Here is a 21,153-nt window from a genome sequence, read left to right on the forward strand (position 1 = left end):
CAGTACTTGTGTTATACCCAGAGCTAATTACATTCTCCTTTGCATGCTAGATTTTGAGATATTGAAGTGACTTTCTTATGATCTCTGTTTCATTAAGCCGTAACACTGGGTGGCGACTGGCGGGGTGGGGGGTAGTCCAGCTCATGTTGCCATCATAAATCAATGTATGCTTTGCTATTTTAAAGCCCTTAGCTTAATCTTTACCATAGGTAATTTAAGGTAGCAGATGAGCAAAGACTTCTGTTGCAGAGCTCTGTATAGCCCTAATAGTGAAGACAATGTTCATTTTGTAAGTATAGATACATTTCTGCCCAGCACTATTCCAAGAATTGTGAAAGGGTGTAAAAGGCTACTCATTGGCCAAGTGATATCTATGACTTATACCGTTTCCTGTTCTGATAAGAAGCTTAGACAATTGCAAATAATGTTTGTCAGAAACAAATTATGGTAGCCAAGGTCATCCATCTAATCTATTTAGAACTATTCGAAAATTATGGACAGACATAGTATCTGACCACTTCTGCTCCTGAAAAATGTAAACAGGGAAATGTACTACTGCCTTGGAAGGACCAGCCTGTCCTCAGAGATGTATTTATGGAAGGGTAAACCACACCCTTGCGCAGGGCAGAAAATGTGAGTAAACAGTGGTGAGTGCTACTAGGCATTTTGGGGATTAGGAACTTCCTTTTGAATGGTGCGATATGAATTGGTTAGTTAGGTTTTTTGCAGGTGAAGAAAAGGGAAGAAAGCATGTATAAACATCACTTAACTGTCCCTACCTACGAATAGCTGGCTATTGAGCTGCAATCGGAAATGTCCTTCAGCTGGGGCCTCCAGAATCTTCTTTGGAAAGTTGTCCACCTGAAGAGATGTTTCCTTCAGATTCCGTTCAGCATGTACATAATGCCACTGGTTGTCATTCAGGGCTGCAGGAGACTGGACGATGACGTCTACTGGACCATTTCCAACATCTACTGTGAAGGTAATCTCCTTAGGAGCTGGAAATAATAAGGTGAACTATGTGACTTTCTGCTGTGTGAAATAGTATGAATCACAGGACCATTAATTGATTTTGGTTGTCTGGTCGGTGGTGGTGACATGGTTTCGCTTCCACTCTCCATTATAGAAGCCTTGCTTATGAATCAGAACACTGGTAAACTATTTGCATTTCCTGAATATTAATCTACTGTGTTGCTGCTCATCTCTCTGTGCTATTAATTGGTGCACATGGTGCACAGTCACTACTGTAGGAACAAATATTGGATGGCAGAATAACCATGAGGGCTATGAGAGGGAGGGAGGGATGGTGAAGCCTCACAAAGATTTGGAGGCCCACAATTAAATCTAGCATGGATGATACTGCTTCCAGATTGTTCTAGGTTTGGAAATAAAAACAAAGATGAAAATCAGATGCTATCATGAATAAGCATAGCTTATAGCAGAAGCATAGCAGAAAGAATGTGAAGGTGGATTGTCTTAATGACCACTCAATCATCATTTAATGTATATTAATGCAATATCAATAAAAATTGAACTACAAATGAAAATTTCCAAGGATAAGTTGGTTTTCAGGGGTCCAGATTATTTCCTGAAACTCATTGCACAGAGCCTACTCTTGCATTTTCCCCAGAGTCTAAAGTACTTACTTCCCATCTCTAGAGCTAGTTTGGGGCATTTTGTTACCACTCACTTTTCTTTCCAGCATGGTCCCTCTTTCCTGAGTAATAAATGGAATGGATTGATAGCTTAGTAGCAGAGCAGATGGTCCGAATGTAGAAAGTCCCAAGTTCAATCACTGGCCCCTCTGGCTATATGAACTCTGGAAACAGGAGCATGAAATACCATTCTCTGCGGTCCTAGAGATTCACCTCCAATCATGGCAGACAATAATTGGCTAGATGGCATTGTGACTCTGACTCAATATATTCAGTATTTGATGATGTCACTGTGGTAGGCAGTTGTTCAAACTCAGTTCTGAGATATGATGCAAGCAATTCAGAACAAGAGCAGGAGACATTGGCCTCACTCTGAATTGACTTTTTGCAAGAACAGCAACCTAGCTATTTTGCCTTCCCTATGCAATGGCATCATGAAGTCAGTTCAAAGTGATGTTGTGCTCCCTATCTTCCCACAAAAAAAATATTGAAAGGGAGGAAGTTTTTGCAAGCAATAAAAGCAAGCATTTTAGATACCCTAGATTTTTGCAATTGATTGCCATTTCATATTACTGTCAAATGAAATTTTATATTTTACAATTATTAATAGTGTGCTAATATATATTAGCTAAGGATGTGTAAAAAATAAATGATTGAATATTTGCAATCTTTCAAACAGTGTGAAGGTCTAAGATCCTGTGAGGGACAGGAGCTATAGACTGCCCCCTCCCATCGTGACCACCAGTTCCTCTCCCAGCACAAGCGGGAGCGGGGAAGGAGATGAGTCTAGCGGGGAAACAGGAAGTAGAGGGCAGGGCTCGGACAGGGTCACAGAGCCACTGCGCCGACCGGGAGAGGAAGGAAGGGAGAGGGAAAGAGGGAGGCAGGAAAACACGGATAGAAGACTCCTCCCTCCAGTTCCGGAGCTCCGCATGAAGAAAAGGGGGCGGAGATTGGGGATTCCCAGACTACTTTGTTGGAAAAAGACGCGGGAATCCCCATTCCGGGGTACTGACCCAGACTGAGAACATGTACATTGTACAGCCTCTGCACTGTAAATAGTCTGCACATAATAAAAGCATGAAAATGCAACGTGTCGGAGTCGTTACTCTAGAGTAGCCGCCAGCGACCCTGTGACAGATCCATTCAAATCTGCTAAAACACTAACCACTTTAAAATGTCACCCTTAAAATTTCCTCTTTAAAATATACCTCTTTAAAAATATGCATCCTATTTTAAATAAACTCAGTGGCTTCTCACCCTAAAAAAAGTGAAATAAATTTAGGAATTTATTTTTTAAAAAAGAGGTAGAATCAATACATGAATTATTCTGCTTATTAAATCACTGGTGGGTGCTTGAACCTGCACAATCCAAAACTGAACAGAATGAAAGGAGGTTATAGCAACTTTGTATTCCAAACCAAAACAGAGAATCTTACAAGTTAGTTAAGAGAAGATGTGCTCCTCCAAAGAAGATTTATTCCACAAAATAAATCTGGAACATATGGCTCATAGGAAAAAAAATAGCTACAGAAATAAAAGAAACTAAAGAACTGAGAACAACAATGCACTTCTCACATATCCCTTGTTAAAACATAAACTTGCTTGAAGCGCCTCAGGAGTTCTTGTGTATTCTTATTAAACTAGGTCTGTTCCCATTTGGAAACACTTGTTAGCACCACTCACATCTTTTCTGGGTTGTCTGCAGTGAGTCATCTGGTGTGTGAACCATGTCTGCAGGATCAGGGCCTGGGATGTAGGTCTCATCAGAATCAGATTTGGGGGATACAATCAAATCCAGTACTGAGTGAATAGGGTTGATCAGGCAGTGTGGCAGCAGAAGTCAGCTGTAACCCTGTCCAAAAATGGATAGGCACAGCAGGCTCAGAAAACAAAGCTGACCCAAGCCTGTAACCCCCTCCCAGAATCAATAACCTCCCTCTGACATACTTCCTTTATGGGAGAGCATGGAGTGAGTTAGGTCGGGGAATCCAAATTAGTCTCAGCATGGCCTCATTATAAGTTATTGGGATAAGACTGAGCCATGAGTCCTGGCTTGGCTACCTCTGTTAAAGCACCGTCTCTGCAGTAATTGGCTCCTCTGTTCATATAAATGGGAGAGGGCTTCCACCAACTTGCCCTCTTGCTGCAGCTCCACACACCATATCCCACCTCATTTCCAAGGGTCTCCCTAGCAGCAGATGGGGAGATGGACAGAGAAGAGATTGAAGAAGGAAGAGGGGAGGCAGGAAAACTCCAGTCCATTAATGCGAACAGCTAGGATTTAAGCCATGGCTTTTAATAAGCAGAGGCATGTCTAACTCTGAATCGGTTCAGGGTGTATACTTGAACCCTCAACAGCTGATCTGTGGACTACACACAAAATATGGCTGTTCTGCTACAAAATATATTAGCTCAAAGAAGCTGACAATCTATGTTCTAATGAAATCACTGGTTCCATATTTGCCCACATTTTACACCAGCTGATTCGTTATTCTTTCATCAAAGTGCATGCTAAACTATAATATTGATGGATTGCATTATTTTGACATCGTTTTATGTCAAAGCCTTGCATTTTTTTGTAATAAAAAAATGGCCCTTGAGAATGAAATATAGCACACTGAAGTATCAACCAAATAGGACTTTGATGTGCAATTAACACTAAAGCATACCTCATTACCTAGTGATAATGCACCTCGGCATTTACCATGGGTTTAATGAATCAAAAGGCCTTGGGGGCCTTATTTTATTAAATTTTATGTTGAAGTTATTATAACCATATTATGGAATGATGGCACTTCATTCCACGTTTGTTCAGCCTGATGGAATTTGGAGCAGAATGGCCTTATTGCACTCCAAAGTCACAACACTGTTCTCCCCACATCCATTTCCATTAATAGGCTAAACGAGCAGAATAAAAGATAAGGTAAAACTACCAATAAGGTATTTTTTTTCTCTTTTTAACGCGCTGGGCAGTAATTGCAAGTCAGTCCCCGAGTGAGGCTGTGTGATTGACAAGTGACAAAAAGAACCATTATGACTGCCTGTGTTTTTTGGATCCCTCTCACTTCATGTTCATTTGCATGCCAACTACCTTCCAAAGGCATGTTGCATAAGTACTGTTTGTCATCGGCCAAAACCATCTAATACCAAGAGAGGCAAGCAACTGATAACTTATATCCTATGCCACCCATGAAAAGCAGTTGTTTTGTCTGCTGCTCTGGATGGGAGACAACAGCAACAGCACAGCAAAAGTGGCACTGAGCTGAGGAATTTTTTATTCCCTTGACTATGGAGAATTGAAGCATTGCACACACACATACACACACACATACACACAGAGAGAGGAAGAGCACACAAGCACTTTTAAAAGGATCACAGAAGGAAGTTTCTGAGAAGCCCCCTCCTGCTACTGCTATAACTGATGCCCTGATCACCTATGTGCTCACCAACTAAACAGCTACTTCGCCAATACATCATATATCACATCCTTTCCTCCCAATATTTTACTACTAATGCCATGACAATATACAATTCATTTGATGGACCCGGGCAGTGGCCCATCTGGTCCAAATGTGCCCAGTTATTGTGTGCAGAGAGGGAGTTATGGGTAACTGTGTCTGAAAGGAGGCCTTTTTCAAGTGATTGTCCCATAGTCCACCATGAAACGTGTTCATATGTGACTAGTTTTTACTTATTCTCTAGTGATGCTTTAGTGCACATGAATAAGATTGTGCATCCTCATACTAGTGTGTGTTCATTCTGCTTCTTTGTCTAATGGTTAAATTATAAACAAATGTAACAAACAAACAAAATCCATTTTGTAACACAAGAGAACTTTACATGCAGCTGCTTGCCCCCTGCTCCCATTAATAAGATTTTTAACTGGCTGCAATTATATTTTTTACTTCATTTTGCATTGCTATTTTGCTGTATTTTATTATCATTTTATTGCTTTGGCTTTGCCGCTGTTAGCTACCTTGAGCACCATTTGTTGGAAAGAAGGGATACATATGCAACAATGAAATAACAAAGAAAGATAATATTTGACAGCCAGCAAGAAAAATGATCAATTCTCAAGGTGGTGCCAGCTGTAAAACTGAAATCATTCTCAATTATTGCTTATCCGACCCAGTCCTTAGAAGATTTCTCCTAGAGTCCGGACCTCTGCAGTTTTGAAAACCTAATTCCAATCTCTAAAATACCACCACCATCTTTGTAGTTGTTGTTGTTAAACACACCTTATTCCCTACTTTAAAAAAGAGAAAGAATGCAATGTATTCAATTGCAAATTAAAATAGAATTCAATATATAAAAGGATGTAAACCCGCAATATCAAACATAGTTCCCAAGCCAAGAAAATAGCTCACTAGAAATATTAAACAAATGGACAATCACACACACCCATTCTCTGATGGTTAGTATGAACATTGTACCATGATATCACTGTAGACACTCACAGCTTATTTCAACTCGGATGAAGTCTTTCATCCCCAGATTTTCCAAGAAGACCCCGGACACAGCTGTCGTCTTGAAGAAGAAGGAAATGTCTGCACTGAATTCTGCGTGGAAGGTGGGGAACAGAAGGTAGGATGCCTCAGTGTTGAAAGAGGCTGCATTCCAGAACTGTCCTGCAAATAGCAACAACCTTCTCTATAGTTAACCATAAGCAGATAGTGGGCAAAATTGCAAACAACAACAACAACCCAAAGGTGCATCCTTTTAGCTCGTCCTAAAAAGACATAGCCTACAGAAATGAAGCTAGCTGTACCAAAGGAAAGAAAACACAAAATATACAGAAAAATGAAAAGCTATGGATGATACCCAGTTTTGGGGGTCTACTTACATAACAGCCATTGTGCTAACAGGAGCCTGTTCTTAGTAGAGCACAACAGCTGAAGGCATAGGGTCTTTTTCATTTTGCTGAAGATGCTACATGACTACTGTTATCATTATACACAGTGACAGGTAAACGTGGCACGCAATCACCTGCCACAATGTCAGCTCTCCAAGTTCTTGTCTTAATGTTATGTTGGATGTCATCCAACAAATGCACAAGTAATATACTGCATATGCCACACACAAACTTATACACAAACCCCAACACTAACGACAAGTTTCTTTTAAAATGGTCCAACACGTGCCTTTAAACAAGCCGGACAGTGATATCGTTTTTAAGAGTCTGGTGTTTTTTGTTTTTTTTTTAAAGTGGCATTTATATTCAAAGGAATCACACATAGGTCTTGTGCAGCCAGGAAATGGATACTGAAAAGGGCTCGTACTCACTATCTCCATAGCAACGCAAAGGGCCAATTCTCCACACAGCTTCAGAATTAGGTCTATTTGTGTCGGTCACAACAATCTGGTTCACAGGCAAGTGTTCTTTGAAGGAAAGGAAGCCAGTATCATTGGTCCTGGATATATATATGTATATATAAAAAGGCATATGAATAAAAGCTGAAATAGTTGTTTTATTATTACTTTGATTTCTAAAAGCATGTCCAGTAGATTTAAAGTGTATGTAGATAAAATGTATGAACAATGGTACCTCGGTTTTAATAGGCAATTAACACATGGATAAGCAGTTAAAATGTCTGACATCTGACACCTACTAACTACTCCTCCCACCTCCAACTTTTTTTGTTTCTGTAAACAGTCTGATGAACCAGAGTAGAAATTGGATATGGAAATTCTGTATAAAATGCCCCATTTTTGGTTCCCTGGAGATGTTTCAGGATCCCAAGCAAAACCACTGTAGATGACTCTAGCCTGTGTAAATGTAAAGGTAGAAGTACTCTTTAGTAGCTTGCTCCTATTAGCCATGGTGTCTTTGCAACAGCACACAGGAATAGAAATTATAAAGCAAATGCAGTGCCAGCTCTCATGGTATTCCACCATGAAGTAATAAGCAACACACAACCTGAAACAATCATTGGTAGAGTTAGAATTCCAAACGGGTCGTTGAATCTGCAGTAACAGGGTGCTATTTCAGCAATGATGGCGCAAGTAATTGATGCTACAGACAGCAACCATTTAATGCATGTCCGATTGATGCACAATCACACACATGCTTATTGCTATCAGCCTGGAAGTGGCCTGAAAACAGGGTGGAATTGGGCAAGGCTTATTATGCACCAATGCGGTCAGGGATCAGGAATGGAACCTTCATGCAGAATGGTCGCCGCTTTTACTTCAGTGGTGTTACACAATTGCTCTGTAACTCCACACCTTGAGCTGCTGAAAGCAATTTAATGTAATGTTCAAACACCTGCACCAGCTGAAACTCACAAATGGTTTTCAAACATCACCATTTCAATGATAATTACATGTGGTGCCTTTCAGTGATGATTCTGTGTGATACCATATCCACATATAGTAAATGGCAACCCTTGTTGCTGTAGGGTAGATGGTCAACTCATGTCCCACAATTCTGGTCTTTGAATCATGCTTCCCCATGCTGTATGGTAGAACTGGTGCTCAGAATGGTTCCAGCATCCAGCTAAATATTTGTATTCTGGAAAGTACCAGAGAACCTGTGTTGTGCACTCCAGATCAGGAGAAGGAAAGCACACATCCTTCTGTTGTTGTTGTTTTTAATGACACAACAGAAAATAAAGCTTCAGCAAATGAATTACTAAATATTTGACCACAATTCAGATGGAGGGAGAGTGGAGCTTCTGAGTTTGCTACATTTAGGGGGAACAGCTGGAGTTATCTACATTTTTTAAAAATGGTGGAGAAGAAAACTTTCAAGAATTATGTTTTTAAAAACAACAAAACACCCAAAATGCCATCACCATCATGGCCTATGATATGAGTGCCAAGAATCTGGTGTATGTATCATACTTTACCAAGTATGAGAAACACATAAACCTGAAACAGAGGCGCAACCTTGAGTTAACATGTGAAGAGCATGGTGAGGAAATGAGAAACAAACATGAATTTATTATGCAATAAAGTATTTATGTGAAAAGGCCCTTAGAGGACATTATACTCCTTAATGCTATCCCATATAATTTGCTGTTGCCATGTCTCTCATCTGGCATTTAGATAAGATCTGCAAAGTTTTAAACTGCACATGGAACTCTAATGAGGGTTCAACACCCATTCAACTATTTTAAGCATCTGGGAAGTCAGAAGAAAACAAAGTAGGCACATGGAATTTATGTATGAATTAATCAGATGGAAGTCCCTCGTGCTAGGTTTGGTACAGCCTAAGGAGCGGTGGAGGGAAGAGAGCCAAAATGACAGCAATGCAAGCAGATAGGTTTAGAAAGCAGAAGCCTTAGGGTTCTATTCCATGATATTTGCATGTGTATCAAAGTCTTTATAACTCAACCTGCTGTTCCAGGCTCCTGTCCCTTACTGGCCATAGACTTGCTTCGTTTCAGCAAGGTTAATGTATCCTGTGCTTTCAGACAGCACCTTGTCCATGCACACCCAGAACTATGTGCAACATCCAAATGGTAAGGAAATTAACTAGTCTATCTGGACTGAACTCATTACATGTTTCAAATGTGACCCACTATTTCAGATTTGCATTAAGCAGTTGAATAAGCAACAACAGAGTTATTAAATGACAAGTAAGAAGTTGGACAGCATCCTTACAGAACTATTTTTCCCCCTTCTATGTTGATATTCAGAAAAGCTCATTCTCTTTATTCCAAGTTCCTCCAGTATTATAAACCGGTCATGTCTCTAGATGTGATATTCACAGTCTCTCCCCTCCTGCCCAACAGATGGTAGGGTAGTGGTGTCATTAAATATAATTTCATCCCTTATGGTACCCCTATTGGTATATCTTCTCCTTTTGCATTAATGAAACCTCTAGTGGGTAGCTAGGCTCAGTGGCATAGATATTTAATGAAATTTGTGATAGATACAGTACACTTGGAAAATATGTACCATCAGCAGATGTCTGCAGCTATGCAAATGGGAAACTAGCCAATAAAACAAATCCTGAAAGTTTGAGACTAGCACACTATAGATGATTAAAAATGCAATGGAAGATAGCTTAATGAGATTCTTCCATTGCACCCTGTAGCCATGCAAGCTTCTGAAAGTTCAACCAGCATTATAGTAAACAGGATGCTATAGTTAATGATGTAATAACTGTGGTGTTAGAAGGTTAATAACATTAAGGTCAGGCTTATCTAGAAAGCTCAATAATCCCAAATGGTGGCTGGCATGTTATCCTCGATATGTTGGTTGACTTAAACTCCCAGCATCCCTGGCCAGCACAGATTATCAGAGTTGGAGTTCAGTCACATTGGTGATTCACAGGTTGCCCATTCCTATTCTAGCCCAAGACCCTCCTGTATCTGACAGAAGGGAACACAAAAACCCTAAAAGGTCTATCAGTGCAGGTTGGTATAACAATACAATTGCTGCTTATTTACTTTGTTACGCACCTTAGTGTCCTGATCAGAAACAGCCCTACAATTAGTGGAATACATTCTAATAAAATAACAGTAATTCTGAACATCAATTCTATCATACTAGGGAAGCACAATTCAAAGGACACATGATTGTGACAAAAGCAGGACATGAGCTTGGGCTCTCACTTGACTTCCAGAGTGTTTGCAAACATATGGCCAAACAAGATATGTTAGTAATGGTGTGATGGTTTTATGGAATTAAATTTCAGATGCTGGAGTTCCTGAAGACCTGTAGCTGAGTGGGAGAGCATCTGCCTTGCATGCAGAAGGTCCCATGTTCCATCGCTGGCATCCCTCCAGATAGGACTCCAGAAAGAAATTGTCATTGTAGACAATACGGAGTTAGATGAACCAAGAAATGGTTGGATTCAGGGCTTGTCCATACTTCCATTTGTCCCACCACTCTTCCCCAGGAAAACCCAATATTTACCGCTGAATCGGAGCAGACACCAATCAGCTTTTCTCCGGATTGGTGTCTGCTCTGATTTAGTGCTAAATGGTGGGTTTTCTGGAGGGAAGTGGCAGGGAAAAATGAAAAACTGCTCAGACCCATGCCTAGAAAGGATGGGACAAGTGGAAAATCACTCAGACCTTTCTAGGCCTAGAGCAAGCACCCATCTGGACAAGCCTTCTGTATAGCTCCACTTCCTGCGTACATCTCTTCCTAGATCAGAAACATGTTGTGGGGGAGGGAGCTTTAACATTTTGCCTTCACTACATTTCTGATCTAGATCTCTCTCCTCTGTGCACCTACTGCTGCTTATCTGCACAGGAGAGAAGCTTGTATTGGTGGCAACAGTGGGTATGCTTTAAGAGTCTGCTGTCTTGGAAGGCTGGCTTCACATGTATATGCATGCCTCTAATCCTCCGAGACACCACAGGGGTTCCTGTGATTCACTTTCCATCTAGGGGAACTCTAGTTGATTTCTGTCTCAAGCAATGTTAAAGAAAGGGGAAAGGTGAACCAGTCTGGTTCATTGCTCATCTTTGGATATCTCTGTTTCCTGTTTCAGTCACTGATCCATAAGAGGACCTCTCCTCTTATTCCATGTTTGCTAAGTTTACTCAGGAGCCTTTGGTGAGGTACATTGCCGAAAGCTTTTTGAAAGTTTAAGTACACAATGTCAGCTGAATCACCTCTATCGGTCTGCTTGTTGACACTCTCAGAAGACTCTAATAGGGTAGTGAGAGAAGATATGCCTTTGTAGTCATTTGGCTTCAGGAAGACTTGTTCTTCTATAGGCCTGTTAATTAAACTTTTAACCATGCTTTCCACCACCGCAACACTGAGCTCCTTCCCTTATAAAGGAAGGAATCCTGCCAGGGTTGCTTGAGGAATTCAATTTCTGTGCATTCTGATGCATTGATCTGATAAACACCTCCCAGACTAATGTGCAGATCAAATCGCAATTATCTCTTGGATTTTGTAAGCAAATGTGTATATTAGAATAAAATATATTTAAAAACACATACATGGGGATATATTCTTGTGCAGATTTTTAATAAAATATTTCAGACTAATGTGGGAGCCAGACAGAATAGACATGTGAATGGAAGTATGCAAAACTGGCATTGATTGATATAGATGACAAATTATACCAATCTGTGGTGAACTAAAAAAGGAGGGATATTGCAGAAATAGACAATGAACAAAGCACCACAGTCAAAATTATCTGTGATATAGAATGGCTTCTATGGTAGGAGAAAGTGATAGATGGTAGCTATTCTATAAATCACAAATAATTTTAACAGTGGGGGTTTTTTTATTCATTTTCCAGTTCTACAAAATCTATTTCCCCCTAACTTTACCATTTTCTTACTGCATTATATTTTTTCTGTAATATAGGTCAGGAGTCAAAACTGAAGAAGAATTTTTATTCTTCAAAGTGTAACAATTTGAAGACGGGAGAGTTTCTACTTGTTATGTGCTGTTTTTCAGCTTTCTTCCCTTCCAAAAATTTCAAACCAAATACTGTATAAATTATTTAACTGAAGGTAATGTGCAGAAACTTATAGTTTGTGGAACTGCCATAAAATTGTATACAACTCTCATTGAAGGTCTTCTGGGTTAGACCCAGCACTGCAATTTCAAAGCAATCACAATGGAGGCCCCAAAATTGGATGCTCAGAATCCACCCTCTTTTATTCCTACTAAACTTGCACAACCTTTTCCATAAGTTTATGCATTGATTTATTCACTTCTGTTTTATTAGTGTAGGGCAAATCTCCATAGTTACCATTCGTCCTTATCTGCATCACAGTTACAGAAGTATCTCAGATCCAGGCAGCTTTCCTCCAGTCCACATGCACAGCGCTGGGCTCCAGGAGGAGACCCTCCCCAGTAAGGATGCTTTTCATTGGCTCGACCAACCCACCAAACAAATGGCATTCCATCTGGGGAAACAAAAAGAACAGACCTGCCATCAGAAATCTGAAGTCAGTAGGCAAATCGAGAAAAGATGTAAGAAGTCCTTGTTCTTGCTACAGCTGGGATGGAATATCATTCTGCATCTGATTTAAAATAAACATTGGAAATCTGAAGGTCAGCATATTGAATCCAGTGTTTCAAATTTACATATTCAGCCATACATAATATGTTTTTGTACATCCTGATCTTAACTAAGAGAGGGGTGATTTCAAAGCATCCCGCGTTTTAAAATATATTTAAATGAATGATATCACCAAACTACAGTGGAACCTCGGGTTACGTACTGTCCTCCTTACGAATGCTTTGAGTAATGAACTCCGCTAACCCGGAAGTAGATGCTCTTAGTTGAGAACTTTGCCCCGGGATGCGAGCGGAAGTCCCGCGTCGGCAGCGCAGCAGCAGCGGGAGGCCCCATTAGCGAAAGCGTGCCTCATGTTAAGAACGGTTTTGACTTAAGAACGGACCTCTGGAACGAATTAAGTTCATAACCAGTGTACCGGTACCACTGTATTCTCTAAAATGGGAAAGTTACTTCTTGTATTGCAGAGGTGTATAAAACCATTTAATTCCCAGAACAATTTGAGGAAGTGCCAAAAACAGGCATGGCCAACATGGTGTGCTCTTCAGGTGTGGTTGGACTCCAACTCCCAGCAGCCCCAGCCAACATGTCCAATGGCCAGCTTGGAGGTACCATGTTGGCTAAACTCTGGTCTACAAGAAATGCAAATATTCATAAGGGTAGAGTTTTTAGAAGCCTATAAAAAAAAGAATAACTGCACATTGATTATGCATATTTATAGCTAGCCAAAGTGGCTGTGGCAACCCAGTCAGATGGGTGACATCTAAAAAAAAATAAAGTTGTTGCTATTAGTAGTGTAAAATTCCGACAAGCTTACTTAACTATGCTGACAAACTGATGGAAGTGGGCAGAAGGAAAGTTTGAAAGTAACTGGAAGACTTCATTTGAGCCAAATATTTTGAAAAGGCTAAGATTCAATGTTGACTATGGCCAATACTAAATTGTGTAGGGAGCCTATGTCAGTACAACCGGCTCCCTGCCTCAGATGTTTGCTCTCCAACGTGTGGGGCTGCCATGGACAGTGATATGGCAAACAGATCAGAGCTAGAGGCTCCGCCCCTCACTGAGTGAGCATCATAAATATTAATAGATCTACTTGGGTATCTATGCACACATCTATACAATGTGTTGTGTTAAACACATGTTCACAGAGCTCCTAATTTGAGGATCTTTATTTGAAATATTTTGCACACCAGACATTATCACAATGGTCATGAATACTATTGGAATAATAGAATTGTAAAGTTGGAAAGGACCCCATGGGTCATTTAGTCCAACCCCATGCTATACAGGGATCTCCTTTAGTGAAACACCTGTATTACATTTTGGAGACATTTAGCAATGGCCAATAAATACCAATATAAACTTGCTTGATTTTAACTTGACTAACATAGAATTAAAAAATGGCTTCTACAGCTTACGCGGCCAACACATGAATAGAAAATAATACAATCAGTGCTTTTTTTCTTTAAAAAAATATAAAAAATGTTTAGGGGTACTCTCATTTTCCTACTCATATTGAAATATGGCCCCTCATTGAGGCCAAACTTAGATTTACAAAATGTTTAGGGATATGTGTACCCCTTCATACCCCCAGAAAAAGCACCAAATAAAATTATTAGTTGTAAATTACACAGCCCCATGTTGCCTGGAGTATGCACAGTTCCTAGAAGAGATATAGACATAGGCAGAGATGTACCTTATACAGAGTTTTGGGACTAACTTTGCAGAATGAAAATAAGACTAAATAAATCAGGAAACTTCATATGTAAATAGCCGGAGTTTGGGCCTTGGGGGACTGTAGGTGGGTGAAATCCATGAAACAAAAAAGGCAGAAAGAAACCCAAAGCTGTTGAATGAAATTTTTCCTAAGATTAACATTTTGAAATAGAACTGTCTGGTCTCCACTCCTTAATTCATTTATCAGTTATAAATGTAGCTAGGTATTAATACATGAAAAATAAAAGAACTGACATGCAAAAATGATTTGAATTTTATGCAGGCTAGCTTGTTGGCTATTGAAAATGTTAGCAAGAGCTAATTGCATTATATGTATCCATGACAACATTTTTTAAATAAAAAAACATGAAATGAGGTTAATTACTAATTGCAGTGGACTAATTAAGAGAAGTTTCAGCAAACTGCTCAGTCAGGTTTGCATTGCCCACTGCTTTCCCACAGATCCTATTGCTTTCAAATTTCAGTGTTGCAAACAATGAAACAAAGAGAGAAGAATGATTATCAGGTCATCACAAATTAGGAAACAAGGGCTTTGCCCAATGCCCAATGGTACTCATTATAAAAACAGAAAAGACGACGATATGAATTCCCCTAGCACACATCTTCCAGTTTTGCATTTTTCGAACTTGTGAACACAAGTTGGAATATTAATGTGTATTATTGTCAACACGTTCTTTTAAAATTATTGTTGCATACAATTACAGCAGAGGGAGAGGGAGAGGGAGAGAGAGATATGGATGGTGGTATGCAAGTGGAGCAAAATGGGAAACCTCAGAGGTATTTTGGGCTTGCCAGAGGCAAAGTGGAATCTCTATGAGATAGTAAAATTCAAAGGGAGGAACCCTGAAGTATTCCATGGCACCTCATCAATCCAGACCACAGGCCCACATGCACATATACAAAATGCTGCAGAAAAGCAGTTGCTGAAAGTGAATTTATTGTGTTTAAGCTTACTATAACACCAGAAAAGAATAATGAGGGAAGGGAGAGCAGACACCAGTGTGGGGAAAAGGTATAGAGGGAGAGGTCCCTTGTGACAGATCAGTACATTGTGAAATCAAAGGCAATTTTAGTGACTAGTGCTCTCCAATCCCAGTGCTTTCAGGAAGGGAATAGCTTTGCAAGAGCAAATCTTATGTCTCTAAATTTATGGATGATGTCAGGATGGGAATGAAGAAGGTTGAGAGGAAGAGCTCCTCTGTGACTAATCAGAAGGAATTGTTTTCCTCAAAAAACAAACCCATTACTTCTTCTCACCACAAAATCACCTTTAAAGGAATAATAATAATAATAATAATAATAATAATAATAATAATATTTATACCCTGCCGATCTGGCTGGGTTTCCCCAGCCACTCTGGCCAGCTCCCAACAGAATATTTAAAACACAGCAAACATTAAAAAACTTCTCTAAACAAGGCTGCCTTCAGATTTCTTCTAAAAGTCAGATAGTTGTTTATTTGTTTGACATCTGATGGGAGGGTGTTCCAGAGGGCAGAGCCACTACCGAGAAGGCCCTCTGCCTGGTTCCCTGTAACCTCACTTCTCGCAGTGAGGGAACCACTGGAAGGTCCTCAGAGCTGGACCTCAGTGCCCAGGCTGAATAATGGGGGTGGAGATGCTCACACAAATGGCCCAGGACCAATTCATCTGCAGTCTGGCAGGTTTCTTACTCAGGGGCACTTTACTCAGGCATATTGCTTACAGAACACTAGGGGAGATTAATGGATTTCCATCCTAAAACTGTGATGGCTGCCCTTGTGGGACAAGTACTGCAAATATTCTTCTGGAAATTGGAGGAGCCATGCCTCAGAAGGGACAATTTTAAACCAATCCTGGCCCATATTAAAAAGTTATAGATTCTGTTCTTTTTTTAAAGCAAACCAACTTTAACCACAGCCAGCACAAAAGCCTCTGAATCTATTTGGGAAGCTTTATTCACATTGAAAAGGCTTCTATACCTGCAAATTCCATCCACTTCTGTCAAAAAGCCCCAATAGCTATAGTCATGTTTAAATTTCCCAGGAGGGAAAAAGAGGACTCAGACCCTTGAGCCAAACTGGGCATCCTCTCAATTAGTATCAGCTGCAATGGGCTGCTTATAGACTGCTGAATTAGGGTTCAAGCCAAACATTGTGGTTGGGGCACACTCCTAATTTATACCTACTAGTGCTAGCTAGTTTTGGAACCAATTGATATTCTATAAGATGAGTCTTTCTTTTCGTTGAAGGGCTAAGAGAAAAAAAAAGTGCACCAGATCTTGCCTAATGCCTTTTATAGAAATTGCAGGAACATCCAAGTGTATTTAGGATTAGCAATCTAATTTAACTGACAATTTAAATAGACACGACAGAAGTTATCTGCCTAATTAAAAATGTGCTAATTCGGGGGAAGACAATATTTAGCTTTAAAATACAACTTTGTGTGGCTATTAGGAAATAATGGTGAACATTAATCAAAGTCAAGCTGCATATTATTGCCTCTTGGATAGGATCATTAAACTGGAGCATAATCATATGATAAACAGCCATCACTGGGGTATTAAGAATGAACAGTTTTATAATGTCTTCTCTGTGTTTGACTATATCTATTTTATTGTACTAAAACCAACCAAAAGATATATCAAAGTCTTTGATAGTAGTAGACTTGCCAAAGTTTGAGTCATTTAAAACCAGGCTAAATAGAGTACTTGCTAATACACTGGAGGGAACTATCTGACAAAGGATAGGGAATAGACTTCTATGGTCTAATGTATCTTTTAAAGTATCTCTTGTAGCATCTGATTCTGCCACTAAGAAATGAAATAGTAACTCACTTGAAGTGCAATAAAGAGAGGAATGAGGGTCATAGAGACCCTCATATAGGTTCAACAAAGAACTTTAACACATGCTTTAGAAGGATTTAATTATGCTATTCCTTGAGTGTATTTGCTTAACATGCTGTTCAGAAGCAATATAATTATACTGTTATGTTTTTGTTGCTCCACAGTGTGCCCTCATATATGCTTACCACAGACACCTTAAGTGGACCAAAATAAAAACAAAACTTCCAGCAAAAAGGGTCTGTTCTAAGGTACCACCTCTCAATGGCAGAAGATACAACACACACACACACACCACCTACCTTTTGCATAGACCTTAGTAAGCATGATCCAATTTATTTAGCACATGAACATAGCTGCCAAGTTTTCCCTTTTCTCGCGAGGAAGCCTATTCAGCATAAGGGAAAATCCCTTTAAAAAAGGGATAACTTGGCAGCTATGCACATGAAGGCTACCCAGCATATATGTATTTATTTTTACATGCTTGGAATTTGCCAAGGCTGTGTGTAGAGGTAACAAGTTTCAAATTCTTAGAACAGTTATAGCACAATTAACATTTTGGAGATTTCTCCTCAAAGATGGCGTTTTCAAGGATCCACAATCCCTTCATTGTTAAAAAAAAGGTGGCATCTGAACTCATAGCAAAAAGGTATAAACTTTTGAGACATTAGGGAAATTTCCTTTAGTCAAGAGAATAAATAATTTTCCTAGCTGACTTATTTTAAAAGTGTTTTAGCTATGCTTTATACACAGGGGTAGCCCGATATGCTCCAGATCAGGCATAGGCAAACTCGGCCCTCCCGATGTTTTGGGACTACAACTCCCATCATCCCTAGCTAACAGGACCAGTGGTCAGGGATGATGGGAGTTGTAGTCCCAAAACATAGGGCCGAGTTTACCTATGCCTGCTCCAGATATTTTTGCACTACAATTCCCATCAGCCTCAGCCAGCATATTTAATGGTCAGGGATGATGGACTCTGGAGCGCGCGCACACACACACACAAACACAAAAATGACAACCTCTGTACCACTCCCTCAGGCGCATATCTTAGCTGCCAAGTATCCCGTTTTTCGTGGGAAACCCCTGGATTTTAATCCGTTTCCCGCTGTTCTCCGGAATGGTGAAAAATCCCGGAAATCCCCCGGATTTCCTTCCTGCCACGGAGCCTCCATTTTGGGTGCTGCTCTAACCATGTGTGGGCACCAGAAATAGGGCAAAGAGGCACCAGAAGTCACTTCTATGCACACCCGGTGGCCATCTTGGTAGTGGCCACATGGCGGCGGCTGTCACCAAGATGGCAGCCACCATGCGGCCACCACCAAGATGGCCACCAGGCATGTGTAGAAGTGACTTCCAGTGCTGCTCTGCCCTATTTCCGGTGCCCACACATGGTCAGAGTGGCCCCGGAAGTTGCTTCTACGCAACTTCTGGTGCTGCACCGCTGCTCATCCTGCATTTTTCAGCAGGAGACTTGGCAGGTGTGGTGCATACAGTAGGGTTGTGTGCTGGATTCAGCCAAAGCCTGAGTTTTGAACCAAAGTGGGCTGATTTGGGGGAATCTGGGCATCAGTCGACTTGGGCTAAGATAGCCCCAGTTCACCACAGGATGGCACAAAGTGATGCAGGCCTGTCAGGACATAGGAAGGAGAGGCCCAGCATGGGTGAAAATAAGGAGAAACCATGAAAAAGAGGGACCCTCAAGGCTACTATGTCTTCTTGTGACAAGGTAGGGGTGAGGATGAGTGGATACCTTTCTTTCTCAACCTCTGCTTCTTCCTGCCAAGCCTCTACTTGTCTCCTCCACCTGAAATACCACCACACAGGGAGGCCACCTGTGAAGGAGCAGCACCACACAGAATACAACCCCATTTGGTACATGGAAGGATTCAATCCTGCACAGCATCAGTTGCTATTCAGAAGGAAGAAGCACTCTGCAGGATCAAACCTACCTGCTCTTGGTCAAGAGTGGGGGAGAAGGAGAAGCAGCACAAGCACAAATAATACTCGTATTTGTCTTACTCCCTGATTCTCAATTTTATAGCACAGGGTTGAATCCGAAAGAAACAAATCTCCTTCTCTTCACTGAAAGTTCCAAGATATTTCTTTCTTCTTGAAGAGCATATTAAGTTCTGCAAGCCAGCCATGGTCTTGCACAGCAGGAATTTAACTTTACGTGTCTATGAATAAAAAACCACTCATGGCAAAGCACTGCAGCTTGATTCAATGTTCATGTGATTTTCTATAACATATTTATTTTGTCCCAAATAGCAGATGGAAACCAATTGCACAAATAAGCACATTAAGAGTTGATCTCTCTCTCTCCCCCTCCCCATTCCCATTCTGTAAGACAGAGAATTCACTCATAATAGATACATTAGGGTTTTTATATCAGGCGCAGCAAAGAGAGAACTGGGCTCAGAAAAGAGAAAGCGAAGGGGATGGGAAGAAAAGAAAGCTGATACAAAAGCAGAACAGCTATGGAGAGTTTGTTTCAACAAATGCTGTTCCATACAAGCTCTGTAGTCATCAAACCACCACCCCTCCTCCAATACAGTTTGATAGAAGATACATAACTGTCAACCCCTGACCTCTTTATTTAATTCCTGCACATGGTGAAAGATGTATGGCTGCTGCAGCAAAAATAAAGCTGCCCTAGATCTATCTTTCTTCTCTGTAACATTTAGTAACTGAAAAGCTGTATGTGATATTGTCAGACTTTTGAGTTTTCCTATTTCTATAAATACTAGTCACTGAAGTGGTGTAAGAGGCTGGAAATTTGGATTGCAATGACATTGTCATGTTTTTACTTGCTAGATGGTGTGCGGGAGAATTGGCGGGGGGGCGGGGAGTGAGATGCTATTTTTGTCACTATTCCTGACACACTTTTCATAAGCATTTATTTTTCATTTATGTACACCCTACCTGACAAAATAGAAGAGTATAGAGCCCCATTGCATGAGCAGACCTTGTTCTGTGTATGCAACAACTTAGCTGAATCCTACCCCACGCGTTCTTGAGTTGCTTTGTGATCTTTCTGCTTTGAACTGCAACTAGTATTCCAACCAACAGAGTAGAAAACCAGCTTTGCTGTCCCCATTCTCTATAATGGGAAATCTAATCAACAAAGTAGGTGAAATTTTCAGAGCACAGGAGTCTCCCTGATTTTATTAAATCTACCAAATTGCAAGAAAATGGGCCCAGCAGCTATTTGTCGGGGAAGTAAAAGAGATTCACTTTCCTCCATAATCTCTTGAGGGAGCAGATGTGTCCCCTGCTTTAATAGACTCTAGGAAATGTAGAGCTGGAAGAGACCCCGGGGGTCATCTAGTCCAACCCCCTGCAATGCAGGAATCCCAACTGAAGCATCCATGACAGATGGCCACCCAACCTCGGCTTAAAAACCTCCAAGGAAGGAGAGTCCTCTACCTTCCAAGGGAGTCTGTTCTACTATCAAACAGCAATTACCATCATAAAGTTCTGCTTGACGTTTAGTCAGAATCTCCTTTCTTGTAACTTGAATATATTGGTTGGGGTCTTATCCTTCAGAGCAGGAGAAAGCAAGCGTGCTCCATCTTCCGTGTGACAGCCCTTTAGATATTTGAAGATGTCTATTGGTTCCTCTTTTCCAGGCTAAACATAGCCAACTCCCTCAGATGTTTCTCATGAGGCTGTTCTGGGCCCTCATACCCTCCAAGTATCTCACTTTAAGTGGGGCACCCTGGATTGACATGAGCCACCCCAGCTTCTGATTCCAATAGCAGACATCCCATTTTGGCCTCTGTGGTCTGGTCACACCAAAGCGCAGGACCAAAAGACACACTTTTTTGGTTCTGCGCTGTGGGTTTGAGTCAGTTGGCTCACACCAGAGCACAGGACTAAAAAAATGAAAGGAAAAATTACTTTGACCGCATTGCTACTCTTTTTCCTCCTTCTGTCATGGCACTTTCAGAAGTATTTCTGCTGTGCTGGTGTGACGACCCTGGTCCCACT

General features: G+C 40.7%; 1 protein-coding gene across 1 annotated transcript in view; it reads right to left on the reverse strand.

The window, feature by feature from the left end:
* Positions 1 to 21,153, reverse strand: part of CNTNAP5 (contactin associated protein family member 5) — a 302,130-nt gene that overhangs the window by 36,213 nt on the left and 244,764 nt on the right. Inside the window, exons 14-17 of the mRNA XM_035128546.2 lie at positions 12,331 to 12,487; positions 6,942 to 7,069; positions 6,116 to 6,286; positions 780 to 998 (exon numbers count right to left, since the gene is read on the reverse strand). Coding sequence (XP_034984437.2) covers positions 780 to 998; positions 6,116 to 6,286; positions 6,942 to 7,069; positions 12,331 to 12,487 — 675 coding nt within the window. The remainder of the gene's footprint in view (positions 1 to 779; positions 999 to 6,115; positions 6,287 to 6,941; positions 7,070 to 12,330; positions 12,488 to 21,153) is intronic.

This window comes from Zootoca vivipara, chromosome 1, assembly GCF_963506605.1.
Source record: "Zootoca vivipara chromosome 1, rZooViv1.1, whole genome shotgun sequence".
Lineage (NCBI taxonomy): Eukaryota > Metazoa > Chordata > Lepidosauria > Squamata > Lacertidae > Zootoca > Zootoca vivipara.